The sequence below is a fragment of the Tachysurus fulvidraco genome, chromosome 9 (genome assembly GCF_022655615.1).
Source record: "Tachysurus fulvidraco isolate hzauxx_2018 chromosome 9, HZAU_PFXX_2.0, whole genome shotgun sequence".
Lineage (NCBI taxonomy): Eukaryota > Metazoa > Chordata > Actinopteri > Siluriformes > Bagridae > Tachysurus > Tachysurus fulvidraco.
Window position 1 is genome coordinate 5382551 of NC_062526.1, and position 24123 is coordinate 5406673.

Sequence of the window (24123 nt, forward strand, 5' to 3'; positions counted from 1 at the left end):
TTGCATGATTTCATTCTACTTTGCCAGTTAACCTGAGATACTCTCTGTGACCCTGTGAAGGACAAGCGTTACAGAAAATGTATGGATAAAGGGGTATTCCAAGATGTTTGGAACAGTAAGAATAATTCATTCATTCATTTACTACCGCTTATCCGAACTTCTCGTGTCACGGGGAACCTGTGCCTATCTCAGGTGTCATCGGGCATCAAGGCAGGATACACCCTGGACAGAGTGCCAACCCATCACAGGGCACACACACACTATGGACAATTTTCCAGAGATGCCAGTCAACCTACCATGCATGTCTTTGGACCGGGGGAGGAAACCGGAGTACCCAGAGGAAACCCCCGAGGCACGGGGAGAACATGCAAACTTCACACACACAAGGCGGAGGCGGGAATCGAACCCCCGACCCTGGAGGTGTGAGGCAAACGTGGAGGTGTGAGGTAAACTTTACCTGATAAAAAAAAAAAACTATAACATTAACAATAATAAAACATATCGGTCACAATTGCTATATGAATATTCGATTCTTTTTTCTGTATATGAGGATATGTATATAAAGGAGTCATAATTATTCACCATAACAGCTACGATACAATCAATCCGTACGGTCTGCACTCTGTCACGAGCAGCTCAAATTTCAAAATACACGACTGAATAAGAGTGATGAAGGCAAGCGTATAAGGTCTCATTCAGGAAGCACTTAGGCTTAAGGATTAATTAAACCCTGAAGGAAAGCCTGACAAAAAAATCTGAAGGCATGTCATTCACAACCAGCCAAGCTCACACGCCATGTGGAATGAGGCTATTTTTTGCAACAGCACCCAAAGAAGATCCAAAAAAAAAAAACCAAACAATATCCGTCACGCTGCACTTATGTGGTGAACCTTGTATACGTCTCCTCTGTACTCGGGTGCTGTGTACTGTGTGCGATAATACATCTATAAGCTTCTTTAAAAAGAGATGCTGGCATTTAGTCTGTGCCAAGCCGAGGTGTCAAGGTTAGACGGTAAGCAGCTTTTTTCTCTCTTTCTTTTTTCTTTCTGTTTTCTTCGGGAAACTCCGAATCTGTTTCTAGAGTTTCGGCTAATCCGTAGGCACTCGTATGCTGCTGCGAGTAATCAGACGGGTTGTTATTTATGAAAGGAGAAGGAAACGTTTATTTACCATTTATGGAAGAAGTCCTCAATGTCAGCATTTTGAAATAGTCAATAAGTTACCAGTACAACCACAGGAAAGTCTTTTTGTGTTATTACTTTGAGGCAGGGAATAAAGAGACGCTGGTGACTGAATGTTTATAGCTGCTCTATAAATGTGACTAGAAACAGATAACTATCTGATCTGCCGTTGTGTCGGTCAGCTCTGTGGTCAGATCTTCATCAGTGAGCAGTTGAAATCTTCGTCAGGAAGGAATTAGCGTTACATCTGTAAAGAACTCAGATATCGTGCTACTTAATTCTACTCAAATATAAACTCTTGTAGAAAGGACATTATTTACATTTACATTATTTCCCGCCCAGTGTCACCCAAATGAGGATGAGGTTCGGGTTTCTTCTGAGGAAGTTCTTCCTCACCACCGTCACCTCAGGCTTGCTCATTAGGGATAGACGATAGAGATACATAGTAACTTAATTATAAACTGTACAATTTGTATTCTGTTTGTTGTCTTCTGTAAAGCTGCTTTGATACAACGTCAGTGGTTAAAATCGCTAAACAAATAAACTGGACTTAAATTGAACGACAAGCAGGATGTTCATTAATAAAGTAAAAATCATGGGATAGCACTTGTGGTACAAGACGAAGAGGAAGAACTCTGTAGGACCTTGAAAATAAGGATGCTGCATATCGCGCTATTGGTTATGTTTTTTAAATAACAGTCAATCCCTTTGCGTTTTAATTCCTTACACGGTGTACCTAAGCCGTGCAGATCATTTCACCTATACTGTATATAAAGAGAACTGTTTACTCAGAGAGAAAATGTTGGTCGGTTGATTTCCACTCTAGTCACAATGCTGTTAGTTCTCTATTAAAACAAGACAAAAGTGCGACGCTGACGCTGAGATGCAGTATTTCTGTGAAAAGGTTACAGCTGCCACTCGTATGATGCTTGATGCAAATGAATCATCTCAAACACTCTCAAGTTCTCTCTCTCTCACTCTCTCTCTCTCTCTCTCTCTCTCTCTCTATCTCTCTCTGTTTTCCACCCGTCCTTCTTCTACACGTTATGCAAGTCATTATGATGCTGGCTACAATTTAGCACCATTATTTTTCTGTCACGTCTTTTTTCAAGTAAGTTCAAGTAAAATACTTATGTTGTTTCTTTTTTTTTTGCTGTTGTTTTTTATTTTATTTTTTTATTTTTAGAAGTGAGACTTATTTGTGCAGTAGTTCACCAGCTATTGCATCGCAAATAAACGAGACGCAGAAAGAGACGCAGAACAATAAGAAAATCTACTTAGAAATTTTATATTTTGGTGCCAATACTTCTGCACTGTATATCACAACATATTTAAAAAAAAAAAAAAAAAGATAAAAAAAAAATCTATTTACATTAACACTGAAAAGTGATTACATTGCACAGTATTTTCTGTCTCTGTTGCTTTTTATATGAACATATTATTATTTTACTATGAAATTATGCAGAACAAAACCTCTGTTGTTTATTGGGTGAGGTTTTTGGTGACGTTACTGCATCTATGTTTATATGTAGAGGGATTAAGTAATAGGACTGTGCCTTCAGAATTCAATGATTCATTCATGTAATTTCTCCCTACGAGTTTTAGGAGGATTAAAGTTTCTGCCCAGTTATAATGGGTTGTCATGACTCATCTTTCCATCTTAAGTCCTCAGAATTCTTCATTAGGAGGCGACTCCTTTCTATAAACAATATTATACGATAGTGTGTTATTTCACTGTATTGTGCACATGGCAGCTGGATGAACACACTATGTGTTGTGATTACATTGATTGATTGTTACAAAAGATTCTATCTCATATCGTCTCCGGGAGATTTTCCTTGCCACCGTTGCATCCAGCTTGCTCGTTAGGGATAAATTTTAAAGACAAATAGTAACTTTATTTAAAACTTTCACATTTTATTCTGGTCCTATGCTTCTGTAAAAGCTGCTTCAAGACAATGCTAATGGTAAAAGGTGCTATACAGATCATTTATTCATTCATTCATTCATTTTCTACCGCTTATCTGAACTTCTCGGGTCACGGGGAGCCTGTGCCTATCCCAGGCATCATCGGGCATCAAGGCAGGATACACCCTGGACGGAGTGCCAACCCATCACAGGGCACACACACACGCTCTCATTCACTCACACACTCACACACTACGGACAATTTTCCAGAGATGCCAATCAACCTACCATGCATGTCTTTGGACTGGGGGAGGAAACCGGAGTACCCGGAGGAAACCCCCGAGGCACGGGGAGAACATGCAAACTCCACACACACAAGGCGGAGGCGGGAATCAAACCCCCAACCCTGGAGGTGTGAGACAAACATGCTAACCACTTGAATTGAAAAAAATTAATTGATTCCAAAAAGTTGGTTTTATCTTTTCCCAGTCCTTGTAGATTTGTAGTCTTCTATGCATTACGTATCCTAGAATAATCCAACAATTTGCAGCTCTGCAGTTTAGTCGATCACACAAGCTCTCCCAAACAAATATGTGATTAAAAACAAGACTTCAGTTTATTTTCTGAACATTATACTGAACATTACTGTGTATATATATATATATATGTATATATGCCAATACTTTGCACTCTAATATATATATTATGCTATTACAATATTTACTCTCATATAGGATTTAAATAAGGAACAGTGCCTTTCTGGATGTATTTTGTGTACATGTACATGTACTACTCAGTGCTAGACCAATACACCTTCTGAGATATTAACGTTAGGTGGCAAACGTTATGTCAAATCAGAAGCCCTGATTCCCTTATTTTAAGATCCGTTTCTTTATAAGAAAGCACTTGACGAAGTCAGCTCCTGGCTAAATTGGAACCTGACAGACTATTCACTCCTATAGTGATTAACAAGATAAATGGGTTCGTGCATCGCAAAATACCGAGCAGATCAGGAAGCAGACGCAAATACGAGCGGATGACGAGACTGAAATAGTTAGCCTCACTTCAATTTTTCACGTTGATCGATATTCCTGGTGACAGCCCCTGCTCTGGGCTCGCTATTTTAGGCTCGTGAATTTTTATTAGACGTTCTTTTTATCTTCTCTGGGAGGAATATAGTGGATGGATGTGTACACTCATCCTAAATGAATTTGTAGACTCTGTTTGTAACACAAATACTGACTCGACCGACTCGATGATTACTGGCTTTATTAGAGCAGACTAAAGATAATTAGGTAGCTGACAGGTATTTTACACCAGGGGGATGAGCTTTTATACACTGACCCACATTATGATTCATAGCTCCTTTCCCATTACTGAAAAAGCGGTGATTTATATTGAGCTATGACGTGATGCACTCATTTATTTTTCAGACATAATTTCTTTTAGCATAATTAAGATATTGATTGCAACATCAAAGCACATGGATTCTATTTTATATTAAAAAAAAAGCATTTTAACAACCAATGAATCAGGTTTAAAAAAAAAAATCACTTCTTTTACCACATTTTCCTTTTTTTTTTTTTTTTTTTTAACTTTTTCTCTGTTTATTAAGCACATAAACCATTTGCGTTCAGTCCTATGCAGGAAGACCGAACAGAAAACCATACATTCATCTCTATTACATACCCTTTATTTTGATCAAATTACACATCTTTAGAAAGTGACTCAAAAGATGATGATAAATGTTACTGTTCTTCATGCTTTATTCATGCTTTATTTATTCCACCTCTTTTGCTATGTAGGCATGCTGATCTTCCACTCCTTCACAAAACCTAATGCAGAAAATAAGCTACAAAAATATAAGGCTTTGGATGGAGTCAGCTGTAAAGGAGATCATTCCTTTTCCTTTGATCACAGATAATCCAAGGTTTTATGAGGTCACTTGTCTCTTGTGGAAAATAAGTGCAGGCCTTACAGTATGTGAGTAGATCAGAGTGAATGGGTGGACAAAGTGAAGTAATAATGACTCATGGGAACAAAAAGTCCATTGTTTCTCCTCCTTCTGCTCCTTTAAAGAGAGGTTTATACTTGCTTTGAACTACACAAGATGGTAGCCATGTTTATTCTGTGTTTGTTAGCTATGCTGTTTGTGTAAGTGGTACAAAAGAGCGCACAGTAAAATGTAGCTTTCGAACCCACCAGAAAGCCTGTTTTGTCTATGAATCTTCTGACCAGTTTCTTTTGATTTTGTGATAACAATCACAGTGACACCAGAAGATTTGAAATGGAAACTAACAGACCTCATTGATGTGTTTACAGTATCATCGCCATTTTGCGAAATAACTATGGCATGAAATTGCTACCCTGTCAGACAGAGATGTTTTGGCTCCAGTGTGCCATTTAGAGTACATCACTTTTAACTCAGATGTACATAAGGTACACATCATGGCTAAATGTTTGTGGATGACTGACTATCACACCCATGTGGGTCTTCCTTAAACTGTTGTCACAAATAATTGTATCGGTTGTGTTCAAGTACAACAATGATCCTGTTCATGTGGAAGAACCCGACTCTGACTCAACCCAACTGAACACCTTTGGAATGAACTGGAACAATGACTGAAAACATGTTCTTCCTTAACATCAGTGTCTGATCTCACTAATGCTCTTGTGGCTGAATGAATTCAAACCCCCATAGCCATGCTCCAACATCTAGTGGAAAGCCTTCTCATAAGAGGAGAGTTTATTATTATTATTATTATTATTATTATTATTATTATTATTATTATTATTATTATTATTATTATTATATATGTATAACAGCAAAGAGGAACTAAATCTGGAATGGGTAAGTACATGAGTGTTATGTATGTAAGCAATTGTATGAATAATAGAGCTAGTGTTCCTACACATGGACAGGATATAACAGAATTCAATAATCGAGTGGTCAGATCGGTACAGATGGTAATTGCTAGCCAAGCAGCTTAGCCAAGATGTTTGACCCAATGTAGGGGTTTAATTATGTGACTTTATTCACTTACAGAAAATAAAAAATATGTTTGGACACATACACATACTGAACCTGCCTGTATTTTCCAGCCTTGTTTTCAGGCACATCACTTGTCAGTGGTGTTTTATTAGCACTCAATCTACCGACACTGACTGTGAAACAGGCTAAAAATATCTACCAAATTAACCAACTCAGCCTGAGATCTGGTATCTGATCAGACCAAGTACAGTAGAAAGTTCATACATTCTATTTGTGTGGTTCAGTGAATATCCGAGAAAATCTCACAAATGGTCCTTGGCTCTGACTCAGATGATGTGCATGCTGTGACCACCATTGTTAGGTCACCTTGAGTTTCGACTGAACTTTGGCCAGGCAGAGACCGTTTCTGGCTCATCTGTCCTTTTCTGGAGCTAATGTGTGTGTAGGTGGCTAGCTGCATATGTGGAACAGAGCGTTAGGCTTAGGAACCGTCACCTTCAATCATCTGACCTGTTCTGTCAACAGAAAGTTACATTAGAACCATTATTTAGCATTACAGGTGGTTTGGCATGGATCTTTGGAGTTGTATAAACATCTATAACCTTCCTTTTATTCACTGAAAGAATTTCTGCATTCTTGTGTAAAATGAAAACACTCATCATTCTCAATATGTGCGTTAAGTTTGAAGTATTATTTATACTGCAGATTTTACCTCAGCTTATCTAATGTCAGTTAAATGATGCTAATTATGGATGGCCATATTTATGAACTCATTGCACAGTTACCCATAGCTACTAACTTAATTATTTAGAGTTGTGAAGGAATTCTATGAGGAATTTATATCCCTTAATTAGCTTGAATTCTCATTTTGCTAAGTCTCTGTCAACAGCATTGGTCATTTACTTCAGTTTCACTTAGCAATGATTAAATAAAAATTCTTTTGCTCACAAGCTGAAGTGATGATGTTCGGGTTCTTTGAGGAAAATTACTGACCTTTGGGTATTGTGGAAACTATTTTAATTCATAAAATAGGAAACTACAGCTAGGTGTCAGCAGACCATTAAATAAGCTAGCTAGCATTGAAGCATATTAGCTATGCATAATTATAGGATTTGTAACTGGAGAAGTGAAATAAACAGCTAAATAGCTAGATTGTTAGCTTGTAACACGCTAGCTTATAGCTAATTATCTTGTAACTCTGTAATGCTAATAAACAAGCTAACTAGCTATTTAGCTAGTTATCTTGTAACTCTCTAATTTAGCGTTAACGAAAATAAATTATTAATTACGATGACATTATTTTCAGATAATAAGGAAGTAATTCATTGGTTTTCTTTTCTCCACAGCTCATTTTACAGTATGAATTTATTTATTTATTTTTGGCCAGCCTAAATTTGGTAAAGCACGTAGTTTTTGTGAAAAGAGAACTTTTGTAATTTTGTCTTTTTTTTTTTTTTTATGTTAAGACGTCAGTGCCTGTACATCTGTTTAGCTTGTACATCCTGAATATTTTATTGTGTGCACGGTCACATAATTCATTTTGCTCAGCATGGGCCTTTGTATTAATTCACATATTGAATATAGTATTTAATATAAACATGATTTGTACATGATTTGTATATTATCATCCATAATAATTTGTACATGATTTGTATATTATCATCCATAATAATTATAACCGATTGACTAAACTGTCATATGTAATAAATGCTAAAATAATAATAATAAATTAAAACAGTTTTTCTTCTCCATTACAAACTAAAAAAAAGGGAAGATTTTGTCTTTCGTCCTTGTTTAATGCCAATCTGTCCCAAAAAACATCTGCACCCATAGCACCCTGGTGACTCACACCTGATGATGTCACATGCTCTCAGTTGCCATGGCAGTTGTTATGGCAACTGCAGCCAAGGCACTGGAGGTGAAAGCCATTCACAGGTGCAAGTCAAGGGTTAATATCGACAGATCGGGGTAATGCTAATTATGTGCTTCTCTCTGCATGCAAGCAGCAGTGTTTACTGCATGTTCAACTTTCACACACTCCTCCACACTGCGTGCACCGTCTTGGTTAGATGTTTTGCTCGGTGAAAAAGTGTAAGAAAAACACTCAGCTCGTGGCTCGGAGATCGCACGCCAGCTGGTTGTTGGCAGATCTCTCCCTCCCACTTGCCCAGCGTGGAGACTCTAGCCCTGTTTCTGTCCCTGAGACATGGTATTTCATCAGAGGGTGTTTATTCGCACTGGCCTGCTGTGTTATCTGCACTCCCACCTGTTCACACACGGTGCACGGTGGCGAAGTGACATCACCGTGACCGCTGTTACAGATCGCTGCTTTGATGCTAAGATGACTCAGGGCTTTGGTGTGTCCTTCAGAAAGATGTTAGGATTTGCCGGAAAAATTAGCCATGACTGAAGGACGACCTTGACTTTATAGTAAAAAAATGTGAAAATTAAAAAATATATGTTTTTATCTTACCTTTGGGGTTGGGTCTTCCTCTGATGTGATCAGTCATGAAGTCACCTAGAATTGAATCAGTGATACTGGATAAAAGAAAGTTTTTGAAACCTTTAGTAGATGTGAGCCAATAAAAGAATAATGTTAGCTTACTGTAGCTGGATACATGCTGGGTTGAAACCCTGCATTTGGACCTCAACCTCCTAAATTGGGATATGTGAAGAAATAATTTGCACTATTTTTCTTTTTACCATTTTATGCACCATAAGGACTGTCACTTAATTTTGTTGTACCCTGTGCAATGTCAATAAATAATTGTCGATCTAAATTGGAGCCACTGTAGCTTTAAATGATCTTAAAAGCCGGTCTAAATGAAACCTTTACACAATTCATAGAACATGTTCTAGACAGTTAGTGCAAACAAATTTAATTATTGATGCACTGCACAGCAGTGAAGCACAGCTGGCTTGTTTTCGTGTTTCCATCTGTTCCTGAATTGTGCTGAATTGAAAATAAGCCCCAGCAAAACAGCTGCTCTGCATTGTACCAGCTCAGTCTGATCTAAATGTACTTGTAATATTTTTTATTTTCCTACACTACTAGTGAGCTATCTCACTGCATCATGCATTTGTTCCCTTGGGACTTTTGTATTTCTTCATCTTAATGACGTAAAATGTTCGGTCGTTTACAGTCCATGTTTATTTTATTCAGACTTACGGGAACGATGTTGTGGAAGCTTTAAAAATGTTTTACATCACAGAACAGATGTTGTAAGCTTACATCTACTCAATAAAGTCGATTGATTTTTTTGTCTCTTTTTATTGCGTAATAAATAGGCTGTGTAATCTTATGTGCTTAAGGATACTATGCAGTTTGTCTTGTTGTTTTGCTACATTGATTGACAGCTACAAACTTTACTTATATGGATCTGTGTGTCCGTGTGTGTTTGTGTCTGTATTAGCAATGGGTCAGTGCCCCCGCAGCCTGGACTGTGCCCGTGAAAGACGTCATTTTTGCCAGCCTGGCTCGTCCCACTGCGGCCCCTGTCTGTCTCCGTTCATGGAGAACAAGAGAGGGAGGTGTGTGGTCAGGAGACGGAACCACATCAGTAAGTATCCGTGAAAGTCCACATCAGTGAATTTTCATTCTTCCGGGTCATTTTAAGGCCTTGTGGTTTAATCATGAAGACGTTTCCCATCTTGGGAACTGATGAAGCCACTGGGAGAAGTTTATTTATTTGTATTAACGTGCTACTGTACAACTGTTATCACAAGTAGACATGTCTGAGAGATCGGTGACCAGGAGATTATCTTACAGGAGCAGCTTGTCCAGACTGGATATAACCATAACCTGCTTAGAGTTTAAATGCCTTCAGAACGCAGGCGTAAAAAGAAATACGCTTCTCAAAGTGTTTTAGTCCTCTATAGTGCATCTTATTATATACATAACCATTCACAGTACGACGTGTACCCAAATGCTTTCTGACTGTCTGTGACACAAAAAAATAGAAGAAAAAAAATGTAATAGAATAAAAACAGAACAAAACGGATCGCAATCGAATAAAACTAAAGAAAATACAATAAAGGTAAAATAAAAATTATTTCAATAATAAAAAAAATTTTTTGGAAATGGAAAATAAATAGAATTATCTGTACAAGATTTTAGTGCACTATGTGACATATGCAATATTAATATATTACATTGTAATGTGACATTTCTATTGTATAGAAGGTTCTTCATAGTGGAAAAAGGTTCTTTAGGCTATAAAAATGTTCTTTATATCACTACGGAGACGGGTTCTTTTATTTTTATATTCCTTAAATATACCCATTTATGGAAAAGTTCTTCAAAACTGTTCCTCTATGACATCACTGTCGAAGCCCCTTTTTAGTTCCTTCTGACACCTTTATTTGTAGCGTCAAAGACACAAAATGGATCAAGCCTTCTAACCAATCAGAATCGAGAATTTAAAGCGTCATGGTGTTAAAAGGATGATGAAGACTAATATGCTTTTAGAGTTAATTAATTTTTAGAAAAAAATCAAAACTTTTACAGAAATTTCCTGTAACACGAGTGAGTTTGTCATTACCAGCATCATCATCATCATCTTTATTACCGTCATCCTCCTGATGATCCGTGTTTCAGTCATGTCCAATAGTCACTGTCATTATTGTAACCGCATGCTTTTAGATCTGACTCATTTTTCTGTGGCTTAAACGGCGTATCGAGCTGAGCAGCTGCGCAGACATCCGAGCCTCCACTTTAGGTAAAATTGGGATGTCTCACTAACACCGATTTCATTTCTCGTCCAGTCCGCCTGATTGCGTGTCTGAAGTACACTCTGGTATTAGGGGCAATCTAGCTGCGATTTTGGAGAGGATGCAATGACGAACATTCGACTGAGAGTAGAGATGAGGATTGGGGGGTGGGGGCAATAGTTCTGGGGTCAGTAATTTGCTCTCTATATTTCGAGTGGAGCATCAGCATTGCATCCCACTCTAGTCATGATCCTCGTCATCAACGTTCAAACATAGCAGCGTATTCTCCATATTTCTCATTCCTTCCCTATTCCCCCCTTTTTTTAAGTCTTCCTCGCTCTTGCCTCGTGTCGCATCTTTACCTCCCTCTCGCCTTCTTCCTCCTCCTCCTCCTCCTCCTCCTCCTTCTCCTCTCTCACCCACGCAGCGTTCACGATGCAACAGGAGATGTGAGAGAGGAGGAATAAATCAAACACAGCTCTCTGTGCTCGGCGCTGCAGTGCCGAGCGATTCAGAAGGAAAACGCTTTCATCAAACACGCCTGGTAGTAAAACCCTTGCTCTCTTTCATCATCATAAAAACAAAATAAAATAAATAATAATAATACAATTTACTGATGTGTGGTGTAAATAAATAAAAAAACAGATCTTTGCTCTAATCGAGCTCAGGTAGCGGAGAAGTTCAGGCTGTCCGTAACCGCATGAGTTACAGCACGAGAGATCGTGACGATCAATACGAAGCAGCAGGTGGAGCTAATAAACACTGCAGTAGTAAAGATCCGGTGATCCGTCCGTCTCCACTTCTCAGTCCGTCTCACACGTTCAGTTAAGACGCTCACACGTCGAGGATTGACGGCCAGATCCTCTGACACGTTCTCTGATTGTTCTGCCATGTAAACAGCTGGAGTTCAAGGCTTTCAGTTACGAGCTTGATATAAAATTGTTGATGGTGCAGTTTGGTGTGAAAGAGCACGTGCTCAGGAGGATGCTGAAGAAGAATTTTTTTAATTCTTTGAATGGTGCAATTTAATGTTAAATTCACGCTTCTAACAGCTGAAAAAGATGATCAAATTCTGAGAATCAGTGAGGATCAGCCAGTTGTCAGTTCCGTATGCTTCACTGTGAGAGCTTTCTCTGAATCTTTCTGAAAAATGTCATTTGGAAATAAGAAAAGTCATTTGGGGGAAAAACAGCATTCAGGAACTCATCTTTAAAATAAAGAGTAAATTAAACCTGAAAATAGAAAAATCTTATTTTGGAAGTTTAATTTTTAAATTGACGATTTTTAAAACATTTTCTGTTCTAAACCCATTATATTTTTACTCTTTTATTGTTTGTTCATTGTACAAAGTTATCAAGACACTAATCTCTGTTTCTATGATGTTTGAGCAAAAATACGCTTTACACATAGCAATAGCTGGAACTATAAACCCATTAGCTAGCACACAGTGTAAGTAATAGCACTAATGTGTTGCCCAGTCTTGTTTTGGTTGCCCAGAAACCTAATTGACTTGAGTAAGAAGTCATGGCTAGCGTAATGTAATAAATACATGAGATTCTTGTGGGTGATACCAGTGAGAAACCATTAAGATCGCTTTGGACGCCGATCAGTTTAGCGCTAAAAAAACAAAACAGACTTCATGTTGAAACTAGAATAAATCTCCTGATTGCACAAAAAAATGCACTTTTTGACTACAAAGTACACAGTTATATAAGGGAAATGACTTCTAATCACTATCCAGTGTCTGACGGTCTGCTTTTGAGTCTGGTTCCTCTCAAGGTTTCTTCTACTGTACATTTCTCCTTAGTGAGAATTTTCTTGCGTTACTCGTTAGGGATAAATTTATACATGTAAATTTTATATCTACATTTATTTTTTAATTTTGTAAAGCTGCTTTGTGACAACGTCCATTGTTATTAAAATGGAATTGAATTTAGCTAAGGTATTACAAACACAAACAATCATATAATTGCATACAGGATCAATAGGCCAGTCAGTATCTTGCTTGAGAAACTCAAGCATGTAGAATTTCTTGTCAGATTGTTGAGCAAGACAAGATGAAGTCCACTGGGGTGTCGTCTGATATCTTGTCATTTTTTTCTATGTCATGCGTCATCGCTGGTAGTCCCGGTCCTTCTTCTTCTGCATAAGCAGAGCTGTATAAGTGCACATCTTCTTGCTGGAACATTGAGTGTGAACACACATCACTCACACTGTGTAAACTACACAGCCGTGTAGAATAGAGTGTATAGGTATGTGATTTGGGACGCACCTCAAGACCTTGGGTTTCTCATAGCCTGCATTGATTTACATCTTTCAGTCTGCCTGCTGCGTCACCGGTGTGTATTTATTCCCCTGTCCGTCAGTTGCCATGGCGATGGTTTTCATTCATGACTTTGATGAGGCTCCTCCCACAGTACCAAACTCTCACGTAGACAGACTAGCACTGCGGGGCTGGCATGCTGCCTTATCCACACACACACCCACACACACACACACACACACACACACACAGTGCATACATCAGCACATGACAACACATACACACAGTGCATACATCAGGTCACAACAACACACAAAGACACACAGTGCATACATCAGGTCACAACAACACACAAAGACACACAGTGCATACATCAGGTCACAACAACACACAAAGACACACAGTGCATACATCGGGTTAGGACAACACACACAGACACGCACAAACACACAGTGCATACATCGGGTTAGGACAACACACACAGACACACACACATACACACAGTGCAATCATCACGTCACAACAACACACACAGACACGCACAAACACACAGTGCATACAACGGGTCAGGACAACACACACAGACACACACAGTGCATACATCAGCACACGACAACACACAGACACATACAGTGCATACATCAGCACACGACACACACAGTGCATACATCAGGTCACAACAACACACACAGTGCATACATCAGCACACGACACACACAGTGCATACATCAGCACACGACACACACAGTGCATACATCAGGTCACAACAACACACACAGTGCATACATCAGCACACGACACACACAGTGCATACATCAGCACACGACACACACAGTGCATACATCAGGTCACAACAACACACACAGTGCATACATCAGCACACGACACACACAGTGCATACATCAGCACACGACACACACAGTGCATACATCAGGTCACAACAACACACACAGTGCATACATCAGCACACGACACACACAGTGCATACATCAGCACACGACACACACAGTGCATACATCAGGTCACAACAACACACACAGTGCATACATCAGCACACGACACACACAGTGCATACATCAGGTCACAACAACACACACAGTGCATACATCAGCACACGACACACACAGTGCATACATCAGCACACGACACACACAGTGCATACATCAGCACACGACACACACAGTGCATACATCAGCACACGACACACACAGTGCATACATCAGGTCACAACAACACACACAGTGCATACATCAGCACACGACACACACAGTGCATACATCAGCACATGACAACACATACACACAGTGCATACATCAGCACACGACACACACAGTGCATACATCAGCACACGACACACACAGTGCATACATCAGCACACGACACACACAGTGCATACATCAGCACATGACAACACATACACACAGTGCATACATCAGGTCACAACAACACACACAGACACACAGTGCATACATCAACACACGACAACACACAGACACACACACAGTGCATACATCAGCATACGACACACACACAGTGCATACATCAGCTCACAACAACACACGACAACACATACACACAGTGCATACATCAGCTCACAACAACACACACAGACACACACACAGTGCATACATCAGCTCACAACAACACACACAGACACACACACAGTGCATACATCAGCATACGACACACACACAGTGCATACATCAGCTCACAACAACACACACAGACACATATACACACAGACACACAGTGCATACATCAGCTCACAACAACACACACAGACACACACACAGTGCATACATCAGCATACGACACACACACAGTGCATACATCAGCTCACAACAACACACACAGACACACACACAGTGCATACATCAGCATACGACACACACACAGTGCATACATCAGCTCACAACAACACACACAGACACACACACAGTGCATACATCAGCATACGACACACACACAGTGCATACATCAGCTCACAACAACACACACAGACACACACACAGTGCATACATCAGCATACGACACACACACAGTGCATACATCAGCTCACAACAACACACACAGACACATATACACACAGACACACAGTGCATACATCAGCTCACGACAACACACACAGACACACACAGTGCATACATCAGCACACAACAACACACACAGACACATACACACACACACAGTGCATACATCAGTACACAACACACACAGACACATATACACACACACACAGTGCATACATCAGTACACGACACAGACACATATACACACACACACACAGTGCATACATCAGTACACAACACACACAGACACATATACACACACACACAGTGCATACATCAGCACACGACACACACACAGACACACAGTGCATACATCAGCACACGACACACACACAGACACACACACAGTGCATACATCAGCACACGACACACACACAGACACACAGTGCATACATCAGCACACGACACACACACAGACACACAGTGCATACATCAGCACACGACACACACACAGACACACACACAGTGCATACATCAGCACACGACACACACACAGACACACACACAGTGCATACATCAGCACACGACACACACACAGACACATATACACACAGACACACAGTGCATACATCAGTACACGACACACACACAGACACAGACACACAGTGCATACATCAGTACACAACACACACACACAGACACATATACACACACACACACAGTGCATACATCAGTACACAACACACACACAGACACATATACACACACACACAGTGCATACATCAGTACACAACACACACAGACACATACACACAGACACACAGTGCATACATCAGCACACGACACAGACACATATACACACACACACAGTGCATACATCAGCACACGACACAGACACATACACACAGACACACAGTGCATACATCAGTACACAACACACACAGACACATATACACACAGACACACAGTGCATACATCAGCACACGACACAGACACATACACACACACACAGTGCATACATCAGCACACGACACAGACACATATACACACAGACACACAGTGCATACATCAGCACACGACACAGACACATATACACACACACAGTGCATACATCAGTACACAACACACACACAGACACAGACACACAGTGCATACATCAGCACACGACACAGACACATATACACACACACAGTGCATACATCAGTACACGACACACACACAGACACAGACACACAGTGCATACATCAGCACACGACACAGATACATATACACACACACACAGTGCATACATCAGCACACGACACACACACAGACACAGACACACAGACACACAGTGCATACATCAGCACACGACACAGACACATATACACACACACACACAGTGCATACATCAGCACACGACACACACACAGACACATATACACACAGACACACAGTGCATACATCAGTACACGACACACACACAGACACAGACACACAGACACACAGTGCATACATCAGTACACAACACACACACACACCATTTGATTTATTCCCTCTCTTAAGCTCTAAGCTCTCCACACATTACATTCTGTGTAGCTGGGTTTATTCCATGGCAGTGAAACACTTCATCTAATCATTATTCCTTATAGTGGTGTCTGTAGAGGTGTAACTTAATCCGAGGGCACGTCACGTCCTCACCACATAAAGATATACCCAGATTTGTCCCAGTACATTGTGAAAGTTTGCTCAGTTACACATTTACACTGTATATAAAACGGTTTACACACAACTCTTAAATTGGCCGGCTTTTGTGACGTGTATATATATAAACAAGGATAATTCCTATCAGAACTAAAATCAACAACTTTTTACAATTATTTTCTATGTTTCTGTGTTAAAAATATTTCAGATTGTTTTTGACTTGACGTTTCACTCACTGTATGCATTAAGCTTGCAGAATTTTGTATCCATAATCTGTGATTCCAAAATGCTTGAGAGAAAAATAACAAGAAATAAGAAGACAACAAAAGAGTTTTGGACCCTCGTTAACTCCATGTGGATGCAGCTAACTTTATACAGAACTAAAATAAGCAATATTGTGTTGTTTAGAAATCCTCTGATATATTGAGTAGCATTCAAATAACCTATTTCGAACATATTAGCCTATTTATATATTATATATTATAGAAATAATCCCAGTCTGCATAGAATCCTGGCACTCGTCATGAATAAAATGGCAGCGAGTAGAGAAGGTTGTGAAAGCACTACAACATTTTATACACAAGGCATTCTCTTTTTATTCAACAAAAAGAAAAACAAAACAACTTTTCTCTCATATGTACAGAAGACGTGGAGGTGCGTCCCGAGCTAGACGAAGAGATCGACTTCCTCTCTTCAATCATAACCAAAAACAGAGAGACTGAGCTGAAGCACACAGGTAACACATTCATCATTTCTATTTATTTAAAAAAAAAAAAAGAAGAAAAAAAAAAAAGAAGCACCTGTTCTAATAAATCCCCGATCCTACATAAGCCTGTTCCCAAACGAGAATAAATGTATATAAGTTTTAATGTCTTGAAGGTGGGGGAGTACGATGGCTTAGTGGTTAGCACGTTTGCCTCACACCTCCAGGGTTTGGGGGTTTGATTCCCGCCTCCGCCTTGTGTGTGTGGAGTTTGCATGTTCTCCCCGTGCCTCGGGGGTTTCCTCCGGGTACTCCGGTTTCCTCCCCCGGTCCAAAGACATGCATGGTAGGTTGATTGGCATCTCTGGAAAATTGTCCTTAGTGTGTGAGTGTGTGAGTGACTGAGAGTGTGTGCCCTGTGATGGGTTGGCACTCCGTCCAGGGTGTATCCTGCCTCGATGCCCAATGACGCCTGAGATAGACACAGGCTCCCCGTGACCCGAGGTAGTTCGGATAAGTGGTAGAAAATGAATGAATGAATGTCTCGAAGGTTGACATCAACACGTCCAGGCACCTTTTTAATGGGAGAACAGATTCAAACTCTGTGAAATAATAAATGTACTTTAATATAAAATAGTAAAATAATGTACTTTATAATAAAGTTGCTGTACCCCATGTCTTAAAACGTCATGAACGAGGTTTGCTTGATGCAGTGAATGAATGAATGAATGAATGACAGTCTGACGTTTTCATGTTTGTTAGTCAGTAATAAGATTGCGTCTTTCTGCCAAATGACATGATTCTTGACTACATTTAGTCCATAGACTATTTCAGTAGAGACACCACTTTTTAAATCAGGAACTGTTTTAATACAGATCAGAGTGGCGTAAAGAGAAATCACACACAATTACGCTTGCTTAAGTGATATATGTTAGCTATAATAACTACTTTATATCATTTAAGACAGTGAATGTAACTGAATTCATTCTACAAATCCCTTTAGAACAGGTTTATGTATGGATTATTATTATTTTATAACCCAATCGGTTTAATGCTTCATTCTTAAAATTTGAAATGCTAAGAAGTAAATATAATAACTTTAAAACGATGACGTAACAAAATGACACAATCATGGACTTACTAGACTTTTAATGAGTTGCCTTAACACCTTTGCTTTGCTCTTCAGCGCCCTCTCAGGCTGCCCCACACCTTAAAGATGACTCAGCAAGGCCAAGGAGTCACAACAGAGTGGAAATCTCACCGAGCTATGATGCGGCGCTACAGCCTGTAACACACACACTCACCACATCGTCCACTACCACCAGCTCCAGTCCCAACACCATCAATCCTCTGATATCAGCCATGCAGAGCGCCCCGATTATTGTACCCTTCCCATCTGAGGACCACTCTTATATCGGTATGAATCTGTACACACTTTATTGTACGTTGGTGTGAGGGTAGCCGAACGTTTACAGATTTAGCTTACTGTATATAACACACTTCGGTTGAACTGTTATCTCTATTATTTGATGTTAGTAGTATTTATTAATGCCCTGATAATGCAAATCATGTGACGGCTAAACACCTTCCTCAAGTAAAAGCTGTTCTGTTTTGGTAACAGAAGTGAATTGCAAAAGACAAATATCTTGTCTGTCTTTTCCTCAGCTGAAACTTCATCTGATTTTATTTGTGAGCCTTCTGAAAAGAATCATTTTATACATACTCATGTGCTTGTCTTGGTTAAGTGTAGCCTGCTAAATGCTTTCTTGTCCTTATCACAGCATAACAGTATAAATTAGGGCGTGTTGCAAGTAAATTAGATGTTTATAAGGCTAAAGTTCGGTAGCATAATGTGTATTAGGTGGCAAGATCTAGACCCCGTTCATACTGCAAGTCTTAATGCTCGATTCGAATATTTTGCTCAGATCTGATATTTTTTGTTTGGCTGTTCACATTACCTTTTAAAATGTGGCCTATATCAGATACCAGTGTGAACTGACCCACATGTGCAAACGAACAATAACAATGACGTCACACGCTGCACGCCGTTGCGCTAAAAAGTTGGCGAGGTTATGGAAGAAGTAAGCATTTTCGCTTTTCTTTCTAAATGTTTGTGTAATGGCAGCCGTAACGTTAATGAGCAGGTGCTGAGGACGAGATGAATGAAGAGAAAGAGAGCAAAATTAGCAATTTTGGTCTTTTGTGAGGTTATGGCTGAAAATTCATTACAGAGGTCTGTGGGGATTTGGAGACGAAGCCAGGAGTGGTGGGAATGTGATGTGAATAGCTTCACAGAGACGTTTTGTAGGCGTATTCATGTTTGTGTGCGCACTCGCCGGTGCATAATTGTGACGAATGTCGATGTAGATTGACGTAAAAGTTTGATATGCGGCGGTGTAACGAGTTAGACATGGATTTGTTCCTACTTACATTGTGACGTGCGCTCGGTTCTGTCCTCATTTCTACGCATGTTGAACTAAAATTAGTGCTTACTCTGTCACTAATCATGCATTAAGTTTTTTATTATAAGGATGTTTTTGCATGTAATTAACCAGTGGATGATTTCTGCCTCTCTTGTGCTCTTTCTTTCCCACAGTTACAGCAGGAGTTTGTCTTATGTTGGCTTCGGTGGCACTGGTTTTGGTTGGAGTGTGCTGGGTGAGGTAAGACCTTAATCCTCATGATAATCTCATGTGCAGTGATCACAAACAAACTGAACATCACAAACGGCGTCGCTTGTTTGTCGGAGCCAAGCGTGACTGATTAGATCAGTCGGAACTGTAATTGAACACATCCGACTGAACGGGCGGCTAATGTTGTGTTTCCTGTGACAGGATGCAGAGAGGAACTCGTTTGGCACAGAAAGTGGACTACCCGGCCTTCGGGGTGATGAACCCCCACTCTTACGACAGCGCAGCTGTGAGTGAAACACACACACAAACATATACATGACACATCTGAACATATTTATTGTTTTCTTATTGTCATTTATTGTTTTAGTCTGGAGATAAAAACCTGGCCCAGAGTGCTCAGATGTACCATTATCAGCACCAGAAACAGCAGATGTTGTCACTTAAGTGAGTAGCTCTACATCACCAGACCAGCTGCACTGCCTCATATAGACATTTTCACATCTAATCATAACCTTAATAGTATTTATGGCTGCTACCGTTTATAAATCCTCCATTGTAGATAAACACTCTATAGGTCATGCTGTTATACGGTAATAATACATGTAGAGGTGGTTTGATGCAAAGTGTCTGTCCTTTCCATCTCAGTGTGTGTGTGTTATTTTTGTATTACAGCACGGTCAAAAGTGTGACATGCTACTTATACCACAGTAACGTTCCAAAGATTACATTTTTTTTTTCTTCATGAATAACACGCTGTTCTGTTTAATGATTTATAGTTAATGAATTATGGAATTGTGAGGCAAGTTAGTTCCTGTCCTCACTCAGATACTGAAGAAATAATATGTTATTGCGGGAACTAATGTCCGGTAACGCACAACTTATATATATATATATATATAATAATATAGTATAATAATATAATAAATTTTAAATAATAGAATATAAATATATAATAAATAATACATTTTTATTCTGTCAATTCTTATACTTTTATTATCTGTTAATTCCTTTATCATTAATTATGTTTACCTTCTGCTCTATGTTTATGTTCTGTAAAGCTGCTTTGAGACAATGTCTATTGTAAAACGCGCTATACAAATAAACTTGAATTGAATTGAATTGAATTGAATTGAATTGAACTTCTGTCCAGTCGGATTTGTGAATCCAAACGCTCTGTGGTATAAACAGAAAATTGTTGATTCATCATAGAAGGCACACATTAAACAAAACGCTTTGTGTGAAAGGGTTTTATATTACCTTAATACACAAATTGTAACACACTACTACTACTACTACTACTAATAATAATAACCTGTTGTTCCTTGTATTTAGACAAAGAGATGAACCCAAGATCCCTGAATCAGCAGCTACCTCGGATGAGGAGAATGAAGATGGAGACTTCACTGTGTACGAATGCCCTGGACTCGCCCCAGTAAGCAGCAGTGCTGTCTGTGTGTGTGTGTGTGTGTGTGTGTGTGTGTGTGTGTGTGTGTGTGTGTGTGTGTGTGTGTGTGTGTGTGTGTGTGTGTGTGTGATCTCTCAGAGAGATCTCTCAGGGTGGTCTAAGATAGGGCAATTCCCTGTAGGTCAGAATCAAGGGTATTATCTGCCACATACAGAGTTATATCCAGTGTGTATTAGTGTTGTTTTGTCATGTCTGGTGTTTGAATCTCTCTCTCTCTCTCTCTCTCTCTCTCTCTCTCTCTCTCTCTCTCTCTCTCTCTCTCTCTCTCTCTCTCTCTCTCTCTCTCTAGACTGGTGAGATGGAGGTGAAGAACCCTTTGTTTGACGACTCCACCCTTCATCTTCATCTTGACCTGCAAAAAAGCTACAACTGAACCCGGACTGTAAATGCGCAATCACGTTCAATACACATCCACAGTCTTACACCGAGGTCGAATCCCATCTGTGATCCATCACGAAGACGGCATAAAATAGAGGAAGGCAGCTGGGAAATTGAAAGAGGTGAAGAGGATACGGACTGCATGGAATCGAATTCACAAGGGTCAACAAGGGCAGCTCTGGTGTTCCTAGTCATTTTCCGTTTCCCACATTCCGCTCCCTCCGTTCATCAGTTATTGACTGTTACATTGTGTGTAGAAACTGGAAAGTTAACATATCTGCCTAAACAAATGATTTGCCTTTAAACTTACATGTGTGTACACTCTCCTGCATGGATTGAGCATTTCCTCTAATACTCACAACCCTTCCTTTGGAGGAACAATACATTGGCAACCATGAGCAAAAAGTGTTTTTATTTATTTATTTATTTTTATATTTATTTATCTATTTATTTATTTATTCGATCATTATAATGTATCTCATGTTTAAATCTTTTGCACATGAGTTCCTGCTCTCCCTAGCCTTGCTGAAATTCTCCACTTTCAGAAATAGGCAGTGTACCATGGCCTTTACAGTATATGCACGCATCAGTATAAAACATGTCCGCGGCATGTCAGTTCCTTTCTTTCACGGCAAAACGAAGCTTCTAGTATCCGATCTGACCCGGGATTTTTGAAAAGGAAGCCTAACTTTAGCAGGAAGGCTTTATATTTTGCATGTTCATGATTTGTTAGTGCCCTCCAGGCGCTAGATGGGGTTTATTGGCACCAGCTCTGGGCTCATAAGTTTCTTATATTCAGTTATGCAACAGAAAAGAAAAGAAAAGAAAAGCATAAGCACAGCACAATCAAGCTGATAGTGTTGCTGCTTGATGGTCCTTGGTTCAACCCTGAGCTTTTTTTACCGTGTAGAGTTTCAAATATTCTTCTTGTACATTTCCGACAGTTTCCTCCTACCTCTCAAAAACATCCCATTGGGTGGATTGGATACACTAAATTATCCTTAGGTGTGAATGTATATCATTCTCTGGAAATATTTCCAGTTTGCACCTAGTGTTCCTGGGAAAGGCTCCGGATCCATCACTACCCTAGCCAAGCTGAGTGCATTAATTGGTTAAACTATGGTGGCTCAATGGTCAGGGCTCTGGACTGCTGGGGTTAGAAGGCATATTCTCTCTCTCTCCTGTCACTCAGATCAACACTAGGAAATCGATGGGTATCTTTGTATGATGGGGGGGGGGGGGGTGTATATCAGGACTGGTGGTTCTTCATGCATATGATCCCAGAGCTCAGGTCCAATATCGGGTCACTACTCGGATCACTGCTCAGCCATCGGATCTAACTTTTCATTTGTACAATATTGTGACTACTGTGCACTGGGAAATGAGCTCGAGCATAAAATTACTTGACGCTTAAACATATCAAACCCGTCATTGGATTTCAACGGCTAGATTGTAAAATACAACCTACTGTCTGCTCACACCACATGTGAATTTACTGTACGTACCGACAAGCCACACTATATGATTTATAGACGTCATGATGTTCCTTTCTACCAAAGTAGAGTCAGTGATGGTATTTTCTAAAACTAGTTGTGGTTTTAATATTTTCATAATTGTGCACATATGAATAAGCCTAAATGATATAATGTAGCCTTTGTATAGTCTGTATTGGTCTTACTATGCATGAGCCGAAGCTATGGAATGATAAAAGGGAGTCTGTATGCATTTTCAACACTGCTTCATGGCCCGTACTTACGTGCCCTGCTGAAATGTCCCGTTTTATGTTTTGGTCCAAACAAATCTGAGAAAACTGACACAGCAACTGTGAAAACTGGAAAATACGTATCGAATGTGAGCTGACCGCTGCTCGTCCTGACGATCTGTGATGTGCCCTGTTCAATATAACTGCAACTCTGTATAGAAAAAAGACTTGAGGCCTGCTTGCTCAGTTTGCTGTATTTGTACAAACCCCTGTCATCTCTGCAGTAGACCTCTTATTGCCCCTGACGATTTGATGGCATGCTCGGTTGAAGTATTTTTATTTATTTATTTATTTATTTATTTATTTTTTGCTGCTGGTTCTCAGGAAAACTGCCAACAGTAGCAAGACCTTCATTAACCCTCATCTCCTTTCAACTCGTAAATAATCCCCAGGACGGTCTTGGAGCGGCTGTCTATTAAAATGGCTTCATCCTGCA

General features: G+C 39.8%; 1 protein-coding gene and 1 long non-coding RNA gene across 3 annotated transcripts in view; one reads left to right on the top strand and one right to left on the bottom strand.

Annotated features, from left to right (window-relative positions):
• npdc1b (neural proliferation, differentiation and control, 1b) overlaps positions 1-24123 on the top strand; it is a 28235-nt gene extending 4112 nt beyond the window's left edge. The window contains exons 2-9 of one of the 2 annotated variants that reach the window (XM_027162716.2): positions 9495-9641; positions 17393-17482; positions 18636-18866; positions 20046-20112; positions 20284-20368; positions 20450-20526; positions 21415-21514; positions 21837-24123. In XM_027162716.2, coding sequence (XP_027018517.1) covers positions 9495-9641; positions 17393-17482; positions 18636-18866; positions 20046-20112; positions 20284-20368; positions 20450-20526; positions 21415-21514; positions 21837-21920 — 881 coding nt within the window. In that variant the 3' untranslated portion in view covers positions 21921-24123. Of the gene's footprint in view, positions 1-9494; positions 9642-17389; positions 17483-18635; positions 18867-20045; positions 20113-20283; positions 20369-20449; positions 20527-21414; positions 21515-21836 lie in introns of both variants that reach the window. The other variant, XM_027162714.2, reaches the window with a different exon arrangement.
• LOC125145585 lies at positions 7185-9118 on the bottom strand. Its single transcript, XR_007143981.1, has 3 exons — positions 8687-9118; positions 8555-8599; positions 7185-8445 (listed from the first exon to the last, which is right to left on the bottom strand). It is a non-coding gene; the product is annotated as an uncharacterized LOC125145585 (long non-coding RNA).